The sequence below is a fragment of the Nomia melanderi genome, chromosome 2 (assembly GCF_051020985.1).
Source record: "Nomia melanderi isolate GNS246 chromosome 2, iyNomMela1, whole genome shotgun sequence".
NCBI classification, from domain to species: domain Eukaryota; kingdom Metazoa; phylum Arthropoda; class Insecta; order Hymenoptera; family Halictidae; genus Nomia; species Nomia melanderi.
Window position 1 is genome coordinate 11,775,312 of NC_135000.1, and position 20,862 is coordinate 11,796,173.

A 20,862-nucleotide genomic window follows, 5' to 3' on the forward strand; every position below is an offset into this window, starting at 1 on the left:
TGATGCCTGTAAGGTGCAAAAATAAGGAGTTCCCAACGTGAGTTGGAATGGGTGAACCAATTCGCTGGCCTTTTACAAACTTAGACTTTATCTCAATAATACATAGCAAAGAGCTTCACGATCTTCAAAACCGACGTGTACCGAAATAGATATAGCAATAGTTACTACAAGATTGAACATCGTTTATATGAATATCGTACATATCGAAACTTTCTGATGTGAAACAGAAATTCTCTAAACATTTATTAACGTTTTGGTACAAAAATATTCCCAATATGTTGAAGAACTTAAAAACTGAATGTCTACCTTCTTACAATATATTCAAACAGAATAATAGTAATTAAAATGAAAAACAAGACGAAAACTTATAGATAGATTTCCAATTTTATAAATAAGACCAGTTGTATGATTCTACAATTACTAATACGTAAATAGATAGAAAAATATTTAATATTAGATTATGAAACCATTTTTTGTCTACACTAAAACAGACTTAACCGATCGGCAGCAATATTAACCCTTTGAGTGCCAACGAGCGATGTATCTCTCCTTCATATACTTGCAAAAAATTTCTTTTTGATTTCATTAGTAATAAAGGAAGTCTAATATGTTTTTTAAGATTTTTCGTTAGATCAAAATTGACCCAAATATAAATTTCTGTTTATAATCATGCATCTATGTTTAAAATTATCTGGCATTACTCGAATATGTATGAAAATTTCCTCTAACACTTAAAGGGTTCCGATAATACCATTAAATGCTTATCGAAAATCTCATTTCTTCATGACTTCACCACGATTTTTAATTATTTATTGCAAAGTTATATGGAAATTTGGCTAATATGTCGTCTGTATATTAAAGAAGGGACTATAATGACTATTTTAAAAAATCAAGCCTGACCATAAAAGGTCCTTATTATGCTAACATTCGTGAAAAACCGTATTCCTGGCGGAGGCTTCAAACTGCACAATTCAAACAGACCATTCAACACTGATTACACACATCAGAAAAACATGGCTGCATTGTAAAGAAATTACCATATAAACAAAATCCAAAGAAGTGAATGAACATTTTGAGCACATAATTTAATGGATAAATTTAATAAGCCATTAAAGAATGATACAACTTTTTCGTGCTACGCCAATTTTCTCAAATTAAATTTTTTGAGAGAAAGAAAAGTATTTATATTTATCTTTAAGTATTGCAAATACAACGCAATACAATATTCTAGGAGGAAAACAATTCATAACAAAATTTATTCTTTATCACAGCTTCTACGATGTGGAAAGAGTAAGAAAGAATAAATGGCTGTAGCTACTATAGCGCACACCAGACCAGACATTATAGACAGGTAATTTTGATATGTTCCAGAGATATATAACCAGAACTAAAAATAATCTATATCGACAGATGACAATCTCGCGTTCATCGTAAAATGGAAGGAGCACAATAATGAGACAACGCCAGATATAATCTTAACGATTCAATCGTTGGGATTGAAACAGGTCAGAAGCTGTTCAACATCTCGCAAGTTATGCCAAAAACTAGATTCAATCTACTAATCGAAAGAGTTCACGAGTAAAGCAACAGTCGGAAAACAAGTTGTACTTCTAAAACTAAATGAAAGCGAAGACATGCGAATATGTTCCGACATTATCGCCATAAAGTTCAATTTACTGTTAATATTACTTTCATACGATTTACCAATCAGTTTCGAATCGAATAAGTAGGTGAATCAGAATTCTTAAGGAAAGTAATGAAAAACATAATGATTGACGCGATGATTATATGCTACAACTATTAAAAAGGAATAAATAAATGACAGATACTATACATTATACATTACTTTGAAATCGGATTCGTGTAAATTTATAGGTACATGCAATCTGCTGAGACGATGACAAGATGTAGCTCGACAGTGAATGCACTTGGATACTTATGAAAAAATGAAAACAATTTTTCCCACATAGAATTTAGTACAATAATAATAATATATTTTTACGATGATAATAATGATAATATTAATACGATTTATAATAATAAAAATACTAAAAATCTATCTTTTTTCGTATAAAATATGTGAAAATCATTCTTAAATTAATAAAATATTTATTAAAAGGAAGAAAATATTGTAAATAAAGGTGTGTGCAGATAATTTGCACGCTATCTTACACTAGTCATTCCACATGAAATCGCACAGACTTCACTACACAGTCATCAATTTTATTCAACTTCGCAAAACTTGCCATGTTTCATGGGAAACTAATAAGTTCTGTAACATTTTAGTTTCCCAGCTCAAAACGGTTTATAGGATATTAAGCGTCAAAGTTTTAAGAAATCACGAGAGATAGCTTTCTTTTCATCTTTAATATTTTCGTTATATTCTAATTAAAAAATCATTATTTATAGACGTTTTAAAGTAAAGAGAATATTCTTCCTATAATAACACTGTTAATTCTTATAAACATATATCATAATATCTTAAAATTAATGTTTAATTAATTCCTGTCTTCCGATCTAACTAAAAAAGATATAAATGAACCAGAAAAGTGAAAGGATTTCAGAAAACGAAGATAAAATAATGAAATCGATAATACGTGAAGTTTGATGCGACTGACTGCGCATGACAAATCGCCCATGACGTACGACACATGGTAGCTACTTAAATGCTATTTTAAAATATCCAACGATCTGCTGAAACATTATTGCTTTTTCTGGTGCAAATTTCAATTTAAGTTTATTACCTTTCTTCTAAATCAAGTAGCTGAAAGACATTTCCTTTGTGAATATTTTCATTGTGAAGTAATCCAAACATTTGGAGGCCTCAGAAAATGTGTAGGAACGTAAATAGACAAAGGGCAGAAGAATGAAGGGTTTCTAGAATCCAATAAGTCGACACAATGTTGAAAGATTTCGTAATCTAGCATCGCCTAACAATTCTGAACAATACAAAGCAACAAGGGCAGAATAGAAAACCTATACACTCCTTGAAATTGCCAGTTGTCCTTGATAAAGTTGAGATATCTTTCGTATTCTTAGAAAGAAGTTGTATCTACAGAGTCTTGCGTCAGGAACAGATGTTCAACAAGGGAACTGGACCGTTGAACATCGCACAAATGTTGGTTTGGAAAACTGCCAAATGTCAACAGATTGAAGGAATTCGCGTGCAAAGCAAATTGCTTAAATTGACCAAGTGATACAAAGAAATTCGATCCCCACGAAAGAAAAGATCTTTCTCTGATGCACAGAGTAATATGGGGTACTCATTGTATGAATACCTCAGCAATGAATATAGTCATGATGGTTTCTATCTAAATTACCTCCTTGCCCTATAACAACGTGTTGGACTTGTGGCGAAAATTTTAAACAAAATTTAACAAGCATAAATATTTCTCAATTCTTTTGAATTCAAATTAAACAATATTCTTCTATTGTCAATGATTACACTTTAGAGTATACATAGATATAGAATATACCTAGAATTTTTCTCTTTTTTCAATAAGTTATTAATGGCAAAGTAGTTATATTCATCATAGTTGGAAAGTAAAAACTAGGGCAAGGAGACAACGCATAAACTGATATTTAATCTAATAAAACACTTGAACGGCTCAGTCCCTTGTCGATGTCAACATCATTCCATAGCTACAGAATACGAATCGTGCCAAAAATTATTCGGACAGTTCGGACAAAGACATCTCGTGTTTCAAAGAGGAATCAAATGAACAACAATCAAGGCACAGGTGAAGAATATTTTAAATAATTCGTAAGCAACAATGTGACAGACCATGGAGAGTATACTGTAAAGGCGATGTCAGATAAATTGTTTAGACAAGTTAAATACAAGTGACAATTCAATCAGTATGTACCTTAGAATCAAAAGAACAAATGAATGGCAGTGACAGACTAACTTCATAATGTTTCAGCAACATAATTAAGTCTAAGAGACTCTAAACCTCTTTTTTTTTAACAATAATCACTTCTATTATGTCTATTGCGCAGAGAAAGATAAAGCTGTTATGAAACTCTATGAAGTATTTGCTTCTTAAACGCGGTAAAATATATTTTCTAAATGAATTCGTAGATGCATATAAGACTCATCGTATAATACCAAAACCAGTAACCAATTCCACTGAATAACACGTACGTACATATGTGAAGAACACGTGACGAATCACAAGAAATGATTAATTAATATACTACGATGAAAACATACAATACATTAATGAGCGATATTACGTTATTAGAATATTATAAAATTTATTAAGAATGAAGACCGACAGTATTTGTGATGACCGTGAAAATTAAAAGATTAAGACTGATCTTATCTTCGAGACACTATATCAAAAATATTTTCGTATTAAATATCTTATATTGAATTGCCATTCATTAAATAGCACTGGTACAAATTTACATTCCATTAATAATTACAATGTATTTTTTCATTTATACCGTTGCCCATGCTTAGTTTCACATTCATTTGAACACAAAATTTTAATCGTTATCTGTATTTAACTACAATTTGATAAAATTTTATACAATCTAGAAAGTCATTGAATTTTTATTCAAACCACATTTTTATATCCAATTAATTAAAACAGAATTTACAGGATCTACATAGCATGTAAACAAATATTTTACTGGTGAATTCAACACATTAAAATAAGAAAAAAATCATATATAGGACTGTTCTATTTAACCTGTTTCTGAAAGACATGTTCTCTTTTAATCATTTTTTTGACGAATTGATTTTTTCATTTAATCATCTACATACAATGATTGATATATTGTATACTCTTAATCATCTATGAAGTAAAGAAGAGACTCAGAAAGTCTATAAACAGTAAACAATTATGGTTTTATATAATATATATATATATATATATATATATACATGTATTATTAATATATAAATAACCATTTTTCATAACAGAAACGAAAGTAAGTAATAACGTACTGCTGACAGAGAACAGAAGAAAAATTACATTCGCAAAATTTTGTTGGTGGGAAAATATTTTATCGCAATATTGAACACATTCACTGCCTAATCACCACGTATCGAATCACTCGTAGAGACGAAATAATTTTCTTATCTAAACAGGAAATGAAAAAATATGATTTTTCACAGCGATAGCTCTCTTAACTTTCTTGCATTTCATATAAGAAACAGAATTTGAATTGTTCTGTGTTATTGAGGAAATTAATTTTTAAAAATCTATACAAAAAGTTGTCTCTCCAAAATTCAAGTAAGTAAAGATTAAAATATTAATTCGAAAACATTGGTTAATCATGTCAATGTATTATCTATTAATTATCACTAGAACTATCGTACCCGTCGAAATTACGAGTTTTACTTTTTTTATTTTACAATTATTGGTATTTTAAACGATTAAATACACGAAATGATTTTGAAAATAAATAGTTTCTCTTGAATATTATAACGAACATCTAAAGGAACCGAAAATAAGATATTATGTATTATAATCTCTATGAGAATTACATGTCGATCGTATTAAATACTCGCTAGTTAAATCGTTAGAAGTGTTAAATTCATTGTACACCATAATGATCTTTTTAAATTCTGACATTGGAAATGTACAGCTTGAATACGAAAAGGAATCGTTATTTCATTCATTTATGTACACAATACTTGTCTAGGATCATGAATTTATACAATTATCACGTTCCTCACCCATGTGCATAGTCGCGTAATATTAGCAATATTGAACATTATTCGAATAAAACTTTATTTGAATAATAATAACGAGTAAATAAATAATTAATCGTTATTCGGTTATTTATTATTCAAGTTATTCACTATTCCTGCTGTTGCTTATTGGTTTAGGAAGCTTTTATTCGTTACTTACTATTTGTCATTTCTTACATGCATTTACAAATTTAATTGATAGCATGACAATATCATTTATGTTTCTCGCGTTATTTATATGCAGTGTTGAACAAAAATTATTTAAAATAATGAATAAATTCAATTTGCCTATTATCTTTAAACAATGTACATTATTCGTTGTTCGTAAATATCAATCAGATCGAATTTATTCGTTATTTTAAATAACTTTTGTCCACCACTAGATATTAGTAACCTCCAATCTACACATACATCACCGTACATGAGTATTTGGAAACGTGATGTGACCTTATTAAAAACTTATTAAAATCTTTATGTTATTATGTCTTCTTTTACTGCCATTAAAATACGTTCTTTGTCTTTTTAAAAAATGCCCTCACAGTTGTTTCTGGAAAATTTAATTTTTAGTTAATCTCAAAACATTGTTTTCCACTATGAAAAGGTTTTATCATCTCTATTTCAATTTCTAAACTTATAGTATTTCTTTTTTTAACAATATAATTTAAAGACAAACACATCTGACGCTGTAGTGCCATTACACATGCGCAAATAATGGTCTTCACTCTCGATTAATTACATTTGTGTATTTACTTACATTTAGCGTAAATATATTTGTATAAGTTCTTAAACTATGTATAGACTGTATAATCTGGAATTATTTACCCATAACCATTCTTTACTCAAATAAGTTTCAGACTGATTCAGTTAAAATCAAACACGTCGAGCAAAAAATATTAGTTAAAAACAATTCCCTACGCGTCACACGCAAAGACGTAACTGAGAAACGGCGTAATTCGGAAGGACGTAACTCGGCACCCCTCACTAGTACATAAAACGGCCACCTTTCCGCGCGACGGCGTTGCGAGCTGCCTAATTCAAAATTGATCTCTATTACCTAAATGAAATTCAAGTATTTATGCATATTATAAGGAACACAACCTCAAAAAATGAAAATGAGGACGTTTCTAGCGCAATGCGAAACTTTAACCCTTTACACTCCAATGGTGAGTCACGATCACCATCTTAATTTACATGAATAATTTGCATTAATTCCAACCTTGGTTCTTACTTACTATTCTATTATTTACATTAATGAAGTGATCTAATTGAAATCTGTACAAATGTGGTAAAAATAAATATCCAAAATGTATTCTATAACCATTTTTTTTTTATAAAGAAAAGCTAATTGATATTATAAACAAAATTTTACTTTATAAAAAACCGATATTATCATTCGATGTGCTCTCATCTGATAAAGTAATATTATAACAGTATAAGAAAAATAAAACTAGTACTCAGTACAAATAGTACAATCATAGCGTAGCATAAGAATGTATTGATTAATTAACAAATTTTAAGAAAAAGCATGTGGCCATATTTTTTTGAAGACATGTTACAAGATCACAGAGGTAAGGCGCCGAGTGTAATAAAAAATATACACCCAACAGAACTATAGAGCATAAGATTGAAATATTATATTTCTAACATGTAAAAATATATAAAACATTCAAATAATAAAGTTATTTTCAATTTGACTACATATGATCTTATTTTATTTTTCTTTAAAAATTTCGCAGAGTTGTTAGTTCCTCATGGGAAAAAAACTTGGAGTGCAAAGAGTTAATGTTTCATAACTATTGAACCAATACTCACTGTCAAAAAGTTTAAAATTCTGGGTGTACAGAATAAGGGGCTTAACAATATATGTCAAGATCAACGCCATACGAGTGTTACTCTTTTTGTAAATAAACACGAAAGCTCCCCGTTCCAAGACATATTTTTGCGAATATCTGGAAAACTAAGGCCGAGCGGCAGTCACATGTATAGGAAAAAGTTGTTTGAAAAATTATGGCTTTGATAACATATTTCAAGCTCATCCAAATCATAAATATATAATCACTAATTATAAATAAATAATTATCCTATTCTCTTTCGACGTGCACTTAATTCACATGAGTGTTTATGAAATCTTTTTTACCCGGTATAAGTTTCCATGTTTTTTTAAAATTCGAAATTATGCGTTAAAAGTGCTTTAGCCTTTTTTGTAACGTCCCTCATAAGCACAATATTTTCCAGCATTGCATTAATTTGCCTTTTTTCGCATTCAGTTTATACTTTTTTCCACTCTCATATTAATTAATTATTCTTTTTTAAAGACGGTCGTGATAAAAAAAACTGCAAAACCACGTGAGATTTTATATCGTTATAACAATGTAAAGGCCTCGTATTTTGGAACAGTCTGTATATTGTTCTGATTTTTTATTTTATACTTAATTACAGTTTCATAAAAAACAAGAACACAAAACTGTGTATCACATAAACATTTAAATAACCTGATATTATAATTTTATTTATCATGCATCGTATTGCTAGAAATATTTTTTATGGTGACTTTATCATTTTGGAACAGACGGTATGTTATATGTATTATAGATATAATAAACGTGCATAAATGCAGAGTCTAGGTATCAGTCTACACATAGGTATCAATAGATTGTTTCTTTTCATCGTAACAAATCAGACGTATTCTGTCAAGATAAAAAATGTATTAATATAGTCTGTATCGTCGTGATGTCTACGCGTTCTCGAAGGTTGATACATTTTATCCTCGAACGGTTGTGTAGAGCCAGTCTACTTAAATTTGGGCACCTGGATCTTCGTGGTGGAGCGAGTGGTGCTTTTAACTGAATGATGTCGCGAAAAGAAATGAGAAAATTCTCGATAGTTCCGAACGTGGAACTTTGTCACGTTTAACCGTACATGTTAGACTCTCGTTTTCGACTATATGAAGTTCTCCATGGTTTCCACCGTTGAACCTTGTCACGTTTAACCGTACGTGTCGGGCTCTCGTTTCGAATATATTCATCGGCGCTTTTGCACTCCTAAGGTAACGAATTTTGCCCCCTTCTTCGATGCGTGGAAGGGGAACGACCGCAAGGCTGAATGCAAGAGGTCGATGAGTTTTTCGGGAAAAGCGCAGGTCTGGCAAGGACGGAAAGTCCCGTTACCTTGGACCCATGTGTGAGTTCATAACTGCCGATCAAAAGTTCGGGACCACTCCATATGTACCTTCATTAATCAAAAATTATACAAGGTGGGCCACGAAGCGTGATCAGCTTAAATTATTCTGTTACTAACCGTTCAATCGGAAATTTTGTTAGCCAAAAAAACATGGTTCAGGAAGAGCTTTAAGACGATTCAACAAATTTTTGATCAACCCCTTTTCTCCAGAGTTATAAAGGTCACCTTTAGTTTTTTACAGGTAAATCTACAACTTTTTTACACCTATCTTTCAGGGAATAGTGAAACGAATTCGACAAGCATCATAAGAAATACTTTTTTCTGAATCTAAAAAGACTAAAGAAAACTCTTAGTTGGAAGAGTTTTGAAAAATTCTTGAAGATTATTAAAGAGAAACTTTCTAAAGCTCTTGATAGATTAGTATTAGTCGTTATTGATTTGATACTTCACGTACTGTTTGTAAACATTTCGTTCTGTACCTTGAGACACATTAAATGATATCGAACGTGAACTCTTAATAGTATTTCGTGATCTGCGTGTATGGAAGGCGACCTTGATAACTCTGGAAAAAGAGATTTGAGAAAAAATTTGGTACAATCATCTTAAAACTCTCCTTGCATCATGTTATTTTAACAAAATTTCCAATCGAACCGCTAACAGCAGAATAATCTAAACTGATCACGCTTCGTGGTCAACCCTGTACATCTTTATATTTGATTAATACACATATGTTCATGTTCCTTTATCATACACAAAAATTCTCCAATAAAATTTTTTTTGGAAAAAATGGAAGTTTTTCTTTTAACCGATGTATCGATCCCAAATTTTTAACCGACAATGTATGTCCGCGAGTGACCTACTTACGTCCCTGGGTGACAATTTGATTGGTTTATGACAGGGGCACTTTCTAACGGGTCGGCAGTCCAAATCGGACCTCCATGATGGGCCACAGACCAGGCCTCAGCTTACCATCCCTAGCGCTCGAACGTTCCCGCCCGTGTTATAAACTCGGCCCGGACGAAGCCGTAACACGATCTTTTAACACATTGTTGACCGGTTGCGAGTTAACTCGTGTTTGCAATTTTCATTTTTGAAACACAGGGCAATATAGAATATTGCAAGAGCAAAATGTTTGGAGTTATATAACAGATGTGTTTAAAGTTTCATCACAATTCATTATATATACATATAGTATATTGAAATTTGTTTAGATTGTTTCACTTTCATATTTAATTACGAAATAATAACCGGTAACATCGAATGGCTTCTGTGTAAAACTGCCGGTTAGCAATGTGGTAATGATCGACCACCTTATATTGGTGCACGACGCAACATAGTCTATAGCTAATTAAATACGACGAAGCTACTGAACTTTCGCTGAATTATTTATTTGAAATTGTGCAAAATTTCATTTAATATAAACAGTTTCATGCTCCATTTGATAAAAATGTGTACTTCGATTGATCCAATAATGTTTACGATTATAATAAAAGAATCGTCAACTGGTGTCACTAATTTAATCGATTGATAAAATTAACCGGTTACTTGTTTTTGACAAGTATACTCGTCATGAAGAAATGGCAAGGTTTGTGTTATGACGAACACAAAACTCGTCATAATACAACTAACTTAACTTTTGCAACACATTTTTCAAGTACACACTTTTCAAAGAGATCGCAACAGCTAATTAGTTCATCTATAGTTACTACTTATTACTTTCAATCAATTAAGGTATTTTTAGGAAGAGTGAATGTAAGAATGAGTGTGAGTGAAGGACAAGCTGTAAAACGGTCGAGGGAAAGTGGCCTGCACAACGTCGCGGACCCAAGATTGCAGGGCCAGCTTTCCAGGGGTGCATCTGAGTGTTTATGATGAGTGCGAGTGAGAAGAATGCTTATGGGGGAGAGAATGATTTTTGGGAGAAAATGTCTGTAAGAGAGTGGCGAGAGAAGAGTCGTGTGTTGGCCTCCGTGGCATTGAGTTGTACTTTTTACGTGTTGTCCGTGTTGTTTCCATATTTTATTAAATACATATATTTATTCCTAGGTCTCGATTACTCAAGATTCACTCTTTCATTATCTATAATATAGTAATCACTGTATTATTTATCACTTGTCAGCTTTCAATCGAAATATAATAAAAATTGTATTTAACATAGATATATTTCTTATAAATTTTGCACATCAAAGTCATTTTCACTATATTTTTTCAGTGTCATTTTCATCAACTTTTCACGTATAATCGGAAAATAAGAAAAACATACAACAATTCAATATTTAGTTATTAATTCAATCGACGATTAAATTTCCACTTTAATTATTCAATGTGATTATACATAAATAAAAAAATTACTTTGAACTGTATTTGGTAATAGAATGTTTCAAATGTAATCATTAATTATAAAATATATTAAATATTATCTAACATTAAATACAGGCATAATTCATTAATGTTGATAGTATTAACACGTTCATTGGCAAATAAACACTCATGAAAGTTTCCCATACAATTGAAGTAGTTTACTTAATCAAGCAGAAACGAAGAAATCAAGATTCTTCATAGCGCTTTTTTTTGCTGTCTTTCTTATATCTCATATATCCAGCAAAATTTAGTTTATTCGATACATTACCAAGAAAATTAATTTTTAAATTTATATAAGAAATGGAGTCATCTAAATTCAGATGACGTGGCAGTCAAAATGTTAATATTGTTAAAAATGAATGCTTCATGTTTCTATACATATAAGTAGACGTTCTTTTATTAACTGCACCCACTAATTGTAAGTATCAAGATCATTCTTAACGATTAACATGTCCATATTTCTGTGCCTATAATTGCTTAATATTTTTCGTATAGAATCATCTATATGTATACATACACAGTATTGTCTTTTACGTTCTACAGAAGTTTTAGCACCCACTTAAAAAGTTTGTTTTAACAATAATGTATACTTACTTATTTAAAGGAACAGAATTTGTTTTTTACAAATTCACTAATTAAATTGTATTATGCTAAAAACACTATTAAAGACTGTTAAAAACACAAAATCTAACTAGTTCAAGAAAACTCTAATGTTGTTTACTCGAAATTATTTTAACCCCTTGCCTTATAATATAGTGTCAGACTCGTAGCGAACATTTCAAGTATTGTTTAACAATTATAAATGGCATCCAGTTATTTTTAGTTCAAACGAAACATTATTTTTCTTATTAACAATTTTTATGGTTTAGAGTAAATTTACACACAGTTAGAGCATGGAATTTTATGTTTTACTATTTCATTATTAACGATAAGTAGTTCTAATAAGTGCCACTATGAAATTAAATTGTAGGACAAGGGGTTAACTAGTAGGTTTTTCCGTATCTGAAACTCTCTTACCCAAAAAATCGGCTAACTAATTCTTTTGAGGTTCTGTTATTGCCTCTAGTGCGCCTAAGGCCTAGTTTCAATAAAGGGACGAAGTAGCAACCCTTTGGCCTGCGGGTAGGAGGGAATTCGGCTATCTCGCGGACCTTTCTGATATTTCACTCTCCTAGCACATGATGGTCTTGAAGAACCGTTATGATCCACCATGAACTTATTATTTCCAAAAATACGAATTTATGACACGATGATGGTCAACCGGTTATTTTCTAACTGTTCCTCTTCCACGTATTTGGTCGCCAAATGTTAAAGACTAATATTTTCGGAAGTCTTTGGTAAATATATCATAAATACTATTTTAGTATTTAACGTTAATATTGCTGCAGCTTTTCCACGAAACGTCTCTGAACTTAAATTATACATGTTATCATTTTTTTATATTTCTGTTTACAATTAAGGAAGGTAATAGTGATACTTTACTGTGGAATATTTTCTTTCCTATATAATTTAATAAAATATATATATTTTTACTCAGAAATAAAAGTACTCATAAACTGCAAACAGAACGAGTCCACTTTTTAACGTTATCCATATGAGTTTTTGATGTAACCGTTTTCAGCTTACTCCGACCTATTTAATAATATAAAAAATGTATTCGTAATAAGGATCTACCTGTAATCAATGGTTGCAACAAGGATCAACAAAATATATAATGAATGAATGAACACACATGAAAAGAAAGATTAATTTTTTCGAAATGTTGACTGGTTGACTTGTGTTGTTCTGGAATTCTTCATAGGTAATATAAGTCTTTAAATGTAAACGTTTCCTGAGTTGACAAATGATAACGAAAACATGTTATCTGATTTGATAAGATTTGATAAAACAACGAAACTTGGAGCTTGACGATCGTATTAAAGTGCATGCAGTCTGCTTGACCACATTGAATACATCATTTTACGGTAGCAATATGCAGGCAAGTATCGACACACTACGTTACGCTTATGTTATAATGAAAACATTTAGTTTTTCCAATTCATAAAGTAAATTTATATCAGATGTCATTTCATATTGGTGAAAACGAAATTATTTTGTTTGACGAATGGCATGTAGTGGATTGGCAAGGGCTTGGATGGTCAATGCTTGGAATTATACTTTTAGTGACTATATATGAAGGATTAAAGAGTTATCGGTAAATAATATCACGTTAGTAGTGGAAAAATATTTACCAAGATAAATCTCTATATTAATTTATGTCTTTTTCCTTTAAATATTATAGCGATCACCTTTACATTGAGACTGCACGCCTTTCAAGACTTACAAGTAAAAAATCAAGAACGTATGTATCTTAAAAAATGTTGTCTTTACTTCGATTCTCTCGGTTAAATTACTTTAGTCTTAAAACTGGTAGTTTATGTTCAATACTACAAGAGTTAAATACTTTGTTTCGTAATAAAAAAAAGAAATTAATTAAAACATTTACATATCTAACATGAATAGTACATATAGTTATTAAGTGTTCATTAATATTTTTACACTACTGACAAGTTTCGAATTACAAAGTTTAACTTTTGTGTACAGATTATAAAAGAAGTATTGATCTCAATATAAAGACCTATATCATTCGTATCTTATCAAGCCATGAGTGCCTTTCGAGTATACTTTGTTTCAGGACATTACTCTTCTCCAAAGTACATTTCATTCAAACAGTCACACATGTAATACAACTGATCATCGGATATTTTCTTATGTTAATTTTTATGACATACAACTTTTGGCTGTGTTTGGCTGTTGCAATTGGTACTGCTCTAGGATATTGGCTATTTTCCTGGGGAAAGTCCAGCGGTGACAATATCGACTGCTGTTTGTAATATACGTTCTAGTATACTATCTACAACAAATCGGAACTTGGACAGACAGGTGCGGATTAAATCTTATTTTATTATTCATAAAAAGAATCAGAATTAAGAATAAATTATTATTAATTCTAATACGTTCCTAATGCATTAAGTACATTTAAAAGTAATGGTCATTACACGAAGATAACTTTACATTTCTTTACTTCGATTGGCACACACCTCTTTCCGCAATAGTAATTAATGTACGAATATGTGATTTATTTTCATACATATCACAAACTATCTGCTCAATGCATACTTCAAAAATTAAACGAAAGGATAGTCATATTAACCCCTTACCGTACAATGACAAGTGGGATTCGTGATGAAGTTTTCTAACTTAATTTTATAAAAATCAACGTTGTTCTTTGCGCCTGGATCAAAGTAAATGCCTGTTTTGTTACTACCACTTTGGTATCTTTAAAATAAATTTGCATTTATAATGGGACAAAAATTTCTTTGCGTTTCTCCCAAATTGTTAATAGTAAAAAGTTACACAAGCTTAGTTGTAAAAGAAAATAATACGGCAAGGAATTAATACTATTTAATTTTAATCCAATGATAACTTTTTTGTACATGTTGTTGACATATAAAAATTAAGTAATATTAAGCTTCACGTGACGAATGTTGGGTCATTTTGATCCAAATTTGCCGTATTTATATATTTTCCCATTTATTGATTTATTTAAATGACTATTATGTTACGTAATTGTAATATATGCAGTTTACAGTATGCATCAAATGTAGTATAGAATTTTTTCTTAGCATATTAACTACTCACGTTATATCTTTATAACAATTCCAATTTTGCATTACGTAAAGCAAGTAAAATTAAAAGTGTATATAAATATATTATATAATACACGTTATAATAATTTAATATCTCATAAACTATAAGAAGTCGTCAATGAAGTTATTAAGAAAAATATATTATTTGACGACCTCTTATAGTTTATGAGCTATTCGTTAAAAAATATTTTACATTTTCCTTTAATATCCGCGATGTCCCTTAAAATAAATAATTATCAAATTTTTATTAATAAATATTGTATTAATTATTTGATTTTATTCAAAATTTTGAAAATACAAAAATTACTATTACTATGCCATACACATGTTAAAATGGACAACGGAAATATTATAGAATAATGTGGAAATACGAACTGTTAGTTAAATGCTATTATAATTTTAATATAATTAAGTTATATTTCATTTTAATAATAATATTACGACGGTTACCGACTAAGGTTGTACTTCTGACGATTTCTACTGATTCCCTACAATACACACTCAATCTTTGACCCGCAGTTACCTGATATGCACTCTAAACAATCGATGATCTGGCTAACGTGAGCGGATGTTCTCACGTGCGGAAGTCTTTATCAGATAGCACTAATCATTTCTACTTACAAAATAATCATCTACACTGCTTTCATATACCACAGTATTTGAATTATATTATTTACAGTAAAATTATATTAATGAAGTGTTCATTATATAACTAAAAGTTACATATACAAATTTACAGTGATGTCCGCATAAATTTCAATAAAATCCGTACGGTTTTTCTCAGATGCATCCCCACTCTTCTCCAACTAGTCAGTTCCTCGAGCTGGACGAACTTATCTCAGTAGGTAAGGATAAAGAATGAATACAAAGAAAAGAAAGGGAACAGAGACACATCAATAGAATGCCACGACTGTAAAAACTAAACATCTAATGAAGAAAATTTCATTTTCCATAATTTTAATCCTATTTTTATAATTGTAGTACCAATGGATAGTTGAGACTCTTCCGATTAACACGTTCAGATTTGAAATACCCTTACTGTGGACCGTGCCTTTCTTGCAATTGTTTCGCGTGATATATAAATAACATATCATACATAAAAATTATATAAATAACATAATTTTTATACATTTAAACAAGCTAAATAAACAAAACACAGCATTTTACGTAAGTGTCATATATGTGTGATATTTTGATATAACAGTATGTGACGCTGGGCTCTCTGAACGAATTGCTGTATCACACATGTGTGACGCGTGGTCGCGACGTGTTAAAACTAGCCCAAACAAGACAAAAATCGGACTAATTTTTCTGGTTTAATACAGACAACAAAATTAAACATATGGACGTTTCAAATCAATAAAACTAGCCAATTTACGTTATGTTTGGACTCGTTTTAATCGGGAGCATCTTAGCAATCCATTGTGAAAATGAAATTTGTCGCGTGTATGTTCATTGTTTTTAAATCGCGGTATAACGTTGGAGTATCGAGTCCTAACCGTCACTGCTCATCGTACTGCGTCCATCTCGAGTCATGCTCGAAGCAACAAACTGTCCCCTAGTCGCGAGAATTTCCCTACTGGCTTCTGAGTTTTGTAAAATTTAAGCAGGCATCACTGTACTTACCTAATTTAAACTTAAAATTGTTTTTGAACTATTAGCTCTACACTGAAGTACATGAAAAAAAAGTTATAAGAGTTTAAAGATGTTATGTGTCTATATAAACATTTTTAGAAGTTCTTGACGTTTTGAAACATTACATATTTTTCTGAAGAAATTAAAAAAAATTAATATTTTGTATTTTGTATATCTTACATATACCCACATTTTTTCAGATTTGCAAATTGAACTGTAATAGACTTATTTTTACAAACTGAAGAATAATTATACATTATGATCCAATTTAAGATACAAACAAAAATGTGTATAATAATTCAGATTGAGAAACCCTTCATTTGAATACTTTTAGTGTTTACTATCTAATATTGATATTATAAGGTATATTTTATAAGAAGCAAATAATCTTGCTAAAAAAGTGCTGTATTAGCTTGATATATGTTTTTATTTTAGTACTATTTTTTCTTTCATTATAATTCAATCATTAAAAGTTGAATACTCAATTCACAGTCTAAACAAATTTTATTACTGAATGTAAACAAAGTTGTTTTAAATGATTGAATTATAATCAAAGAAAAAATAATACTAAAATAAAAACATATATCAAGTTAATACAGCACTTTTTTAGCAAGATTATTTGTTTCTTATAAAATATACCTTATAATATCAATATTATATCAAGTTTTCAAATGTTAAGAAGGTGAAATTATTAACATTTTGTATAATTATATTTCATTTATAAAACACTTATGAAAAGATATATAAAATCTATTGTTATTTGTTTATGTTTTTACATCAATTAATAAGTATAAGATGATTACCCAGCATTTCTTTTCTAATTGAATGTTAGTAATTGTTATTCTTGTTATAGGAAATGTTTTAATCAACTGAAGATAAAAATTTGTTAATTGATGTTGCCTGCTTATTGAAAGAAGTTATTTACACCATAGTCATAATCCACCTGTGTCTCTATAAAATTAATCAATACAGATCAATTATAACATATTTAATATAAACTTAGAGTGGAACAAATTGAAGATGATACCTAATAGTGAAAGTACAGAAACAATTTATAACAGAAGCACACCATGTGTGTACAGAAGGCAATTTGAATCAGTAAATGATATATTGTTTGGATGGGATAAATTTAACGCTGTGACATTTCTTATACTGATCTGTCTGTTCTGTATTTGGTGTATAACATTTTTCCTAATGTATCATCCCCACACATCTCATGACGGCCATGACGACCATGCAGGCCACGAAGGTCATCATGATTCACATATGTAAATTTGTCCTTTTTGACAGTTCAACTTTCTAACAGTACGTACACATTTCAATTTATATTTTCATAACTTATATTAGAAAGAAAAACATAATATTAACAGTAATATATTTATGCGATTCAGTTAAAATGATTTATAATGTTCATTCTTTATCTTTTTATAGAACATTTCAAAAAGTCATGAGAAACACAGATATATCAGGTTAAGATATTATATTATTTCTAGATTCACAGTGAGACATTAAAGACTTTAGTAATGAAGTCCCTCATGTGTCTGTCTTTTATAAATTTTATCTTCATGTTCAAACGACTACAAAGAATATAATTATTCTTTATTCATTTAATATTGGATATTTTAATATTTAAATTTGTACAGTTACTTGCAATTATTTTTCCTGGGAAATATACCAGATAGTTAATAAACATTGGAGCAGCAATTACTGAAATGTAAATGAAATGCATTAATTAAATGTAAAGAAAGTTTAAGTTTAAACTCTAAGTTAAAAATTGTATAATTATTTTTCTAATAAATTTCATTTTACAATGGTTTTTTCAATTAACTTTATTTTATTTTATTTTCAGATGATTACAATTATTATTTTCATGAACATGTTAATCTTAAGTGACAAAAATGACATTCTAAATAAAGTCAGTCGCTACAAAAATTATACTTAAGGTAATAAATGTATAAGTTGTGAAATAACACATAAAGTTGATTATTTAAAAATTTAATTAATAATTAAAATTAATTCAATTCATGTATGCTACTTTTTTTTAGCCACTTAAAAATGCCAAATTTTCTATGTGTACTTTTTTATTAACACTTACTTATAGTAATAACAGACTTGATACAAATGATGTAAAAAAATCATGAATTTTTTTCCTTATTCTGTCAAATATTACCCACTTGTTAATATTATTGATTTGAAAACAAATTTATGTTGAATTAAAATGTTTAAAACAACTATATGTGACTATTATTTTGATAAAACTTTTATAAGAATACTTAAGAGTTTTTTTATTAGAGCAAACAGAACCCGACTGAGAACTAATTTTTTTAAGTATTTGCACATTAGAGAACTGATGCTTCAAATATATTCAATGTTATAACTACATGGATACCCATCAGATAAACAGATAGGTATAAATTTTGATTAAAACATTTCCAACATTTGAATTAAATTATTCCTCTTTGTATTATAATAGTACATAAACTTTTGACAGAGAAACATTTTTATACATATTTATTTAGTTCTTACGAATATAGTTGTAAAACATTTGGTGATCATCTATGTATGCATAGGAAAATATTTTCATAAGTTAAGTTCAAAACAAGTTACCCATAGGACCATAAGTATAAAAATATCCTAAAATGAGTAATAATATTGAATTACACATGTGGTACGATGAAAGTACTTTTTAAAATTATAATTGATTGAAAATGAAATCTTTTCATAGTAGACTTAATTTTATAAATAATTGAATTTACCACATGAACAGGCTTAGTAAGAAATTTTTATTTATACCATACATAATCAACAATTTTCGAACGTAATTAGCTCATAAACAAAACATATTATTAAAAAATTTGTTATTTCTTACTCGTTCATACCACGATTTCAGAAACATTCCATACTTTAAATACAGTTTTCCTTAATGTTACCTTTCGAACATTACCGTACTTTCAAACGTTTTTAATTTTGCACATACAGTCTTCCCTTCATAAAAAGTAATACCGATATATGTCTGCAAAACATGATATTATTGAAAGGATTGTTCCAATACCACTGTTTACAAATTTTAACAAAACTTTTATAAGAATATTTTGTGTTGACAACCCATCTCTATATCTGTTCTAACCTTAGGTTTGGTGCAAAGTGTAGCTCTTACGTCTAAAGCCACGTTAAAAGTGCTCAGAGGCAAGAGGAATTTGCCGCACGTTTCACCACGGTCCTTCCAGAAAACATAGTAACCCAGCTTACATGTCCCGATATTCGGCAAACATAAAAAGTCGCTGCCGCGCCGAAACGAAATCCGATGTCAATGTTCGTAAGTACATCTCACTTCATCGCATTCCGTTTCGCTTGCGTTCTTTAACGTGCCGATACTGAGGCGTTACTGTTGCCATGACTACCGAGCCGCACCACCAGTGGACGTCACCCTTGCCCCTCTGCACTTCATGATAGTGGCTTGCGGGAGTTCGGCCAAGATGCGAGCGTTGCACTATGTATGACATTTAAAAATAAATGTTTGTACTTGACCACAAACACAGGTTTAAAGGAGAAAATTCTACATCTAATTATAAATTTTTGCTTATATGTTAAACTTTGTTCAATTTGTATGCACTTTAAATTATCTACATTTTGTACTTGTTCATATGATTTTTGACGAAAAAAGAGAATATGGGGCAACATTACGCGGTATTCCCAGGCGGTCACCCATCCAAGTACTAACCACGCCCAGCGCTATTTAACTTCGGTGATCGGACGAGAACCGGTGCATTAAACGCGGTATGAACGTTGCCTAAAATACGTTTGAAGTATGTGTAACACAAGTATATAAAATGTAATAAAATAATTTACTAGATAAAAATTATACAGTAAACATTGTGTAAGAAATACTATAATGTACTAAGGAGGCACCACTGACTAGTATTTACAATACGTATATTTTTCTGTTAATTTTTACAATGTCATATGTTCCGCATACAGAGGCAAGGACTCGCTCGTACGAATATGATTACAAAATGCTCCAACTCCTTGTCGTCGCGACTTTTCTTCGCGTATCGATGCCCAGCCTCGCAAGATCGCTAGCTTTCCCTGGGAATGTCGACAGGAAAAGCATCTATATCTTTATCTGTATATCCCTCGTTGCAACTCCAACATCTGCAGGCCCTTGACGAGCATCGACGGGGTTGACAAAGGACATGGCATCTGGATAATGCAGTCGTTCACGCAGAACAACTGTCCGAACCCGATCACAAGATGTTATTGCCTGACACCCTTTTGACTTCTTAGCCAGATTTC

General features: G+C 30.3%; 1 protein-coding gene, 1 long non-coding RNA gene and 1 other non-coding gene across 4 annotated transcripts; 1 reads left to right on the plus strand and 2 right to left on the minus strand.

Moving 5' to 3' along the window:
- The first annotated feature begins 13,131 nt into the window (after positions 1 to 13,131).
- Positions 13,132 to 18,283, plus strand: LOC116430755 (high affinity copper uptake protein 1). 2 transcript variants are annotated; one of them, XR_004235771.2, is made up of 6 exons: positions 13,132 to 13,223; positions 13,306 to 13,439; positions 13,527 to 13,586; positions 13,920 to 14,167; positions 17,423 to 17,874; positions 18,001 to 18,283. XR_004235771.2 is itself a non-coding variant. In XM_031985300.2 (5 exons), the coding sequence occupies exons 1-4, from the start codon at positions 13,218 to 13,220 to the stop codon at positions 14,116 to 14,118; spliced, it is 399 nt and encodes a 132-aa protein (XP_031841160.1). In that variant the 5' UTR covers positions 13,132 to 13,217; the 3' UTR covers positions 14,119 to 14,167; positions 15,454 to 15,664. The 2 variants fall into 2 exon arrangements, 1 of the variants encoding a protein (XP_031841160.1); XM_031985300.2 differs by lacking the exons at positions 17,423 to 17,874; positions 18,001 to 18,283 and adding an exon at positions 15,454 to 15,664.
- Positions 18,284 to 18,721: 438 nt separating this feature from the next.
- On the minus strand, positions 18,722 to 19,844 carry LOC143174190 (uncharacterized). Its single transcript, XR_012997927.1, has 3 exons — positions 19,697 to 19,844; positions 19,439 to 19,582; positions 18,722 to 19,203 (listed from the first exon to the last, which is right to left on the minus strand). It is a non-coding gene; the product is annotated as an uncharacterized LOC143174190 (long non-coding RNA).
- Positions 19,845 to 20,241: 397 nt separating this feature from the next.
- LOC116430787 (5S ribosomal RNA) lies at positions 20,242 to 20,360 on the minus strand. The gene has a single exon (XR_004235787.2). It is a non-coding gene; the product is annotated as a 5S ribosomal RNA (ribosomal RNA).
- Positions 20,361 to 20,862: the final 502 nt, after the last annotated feature.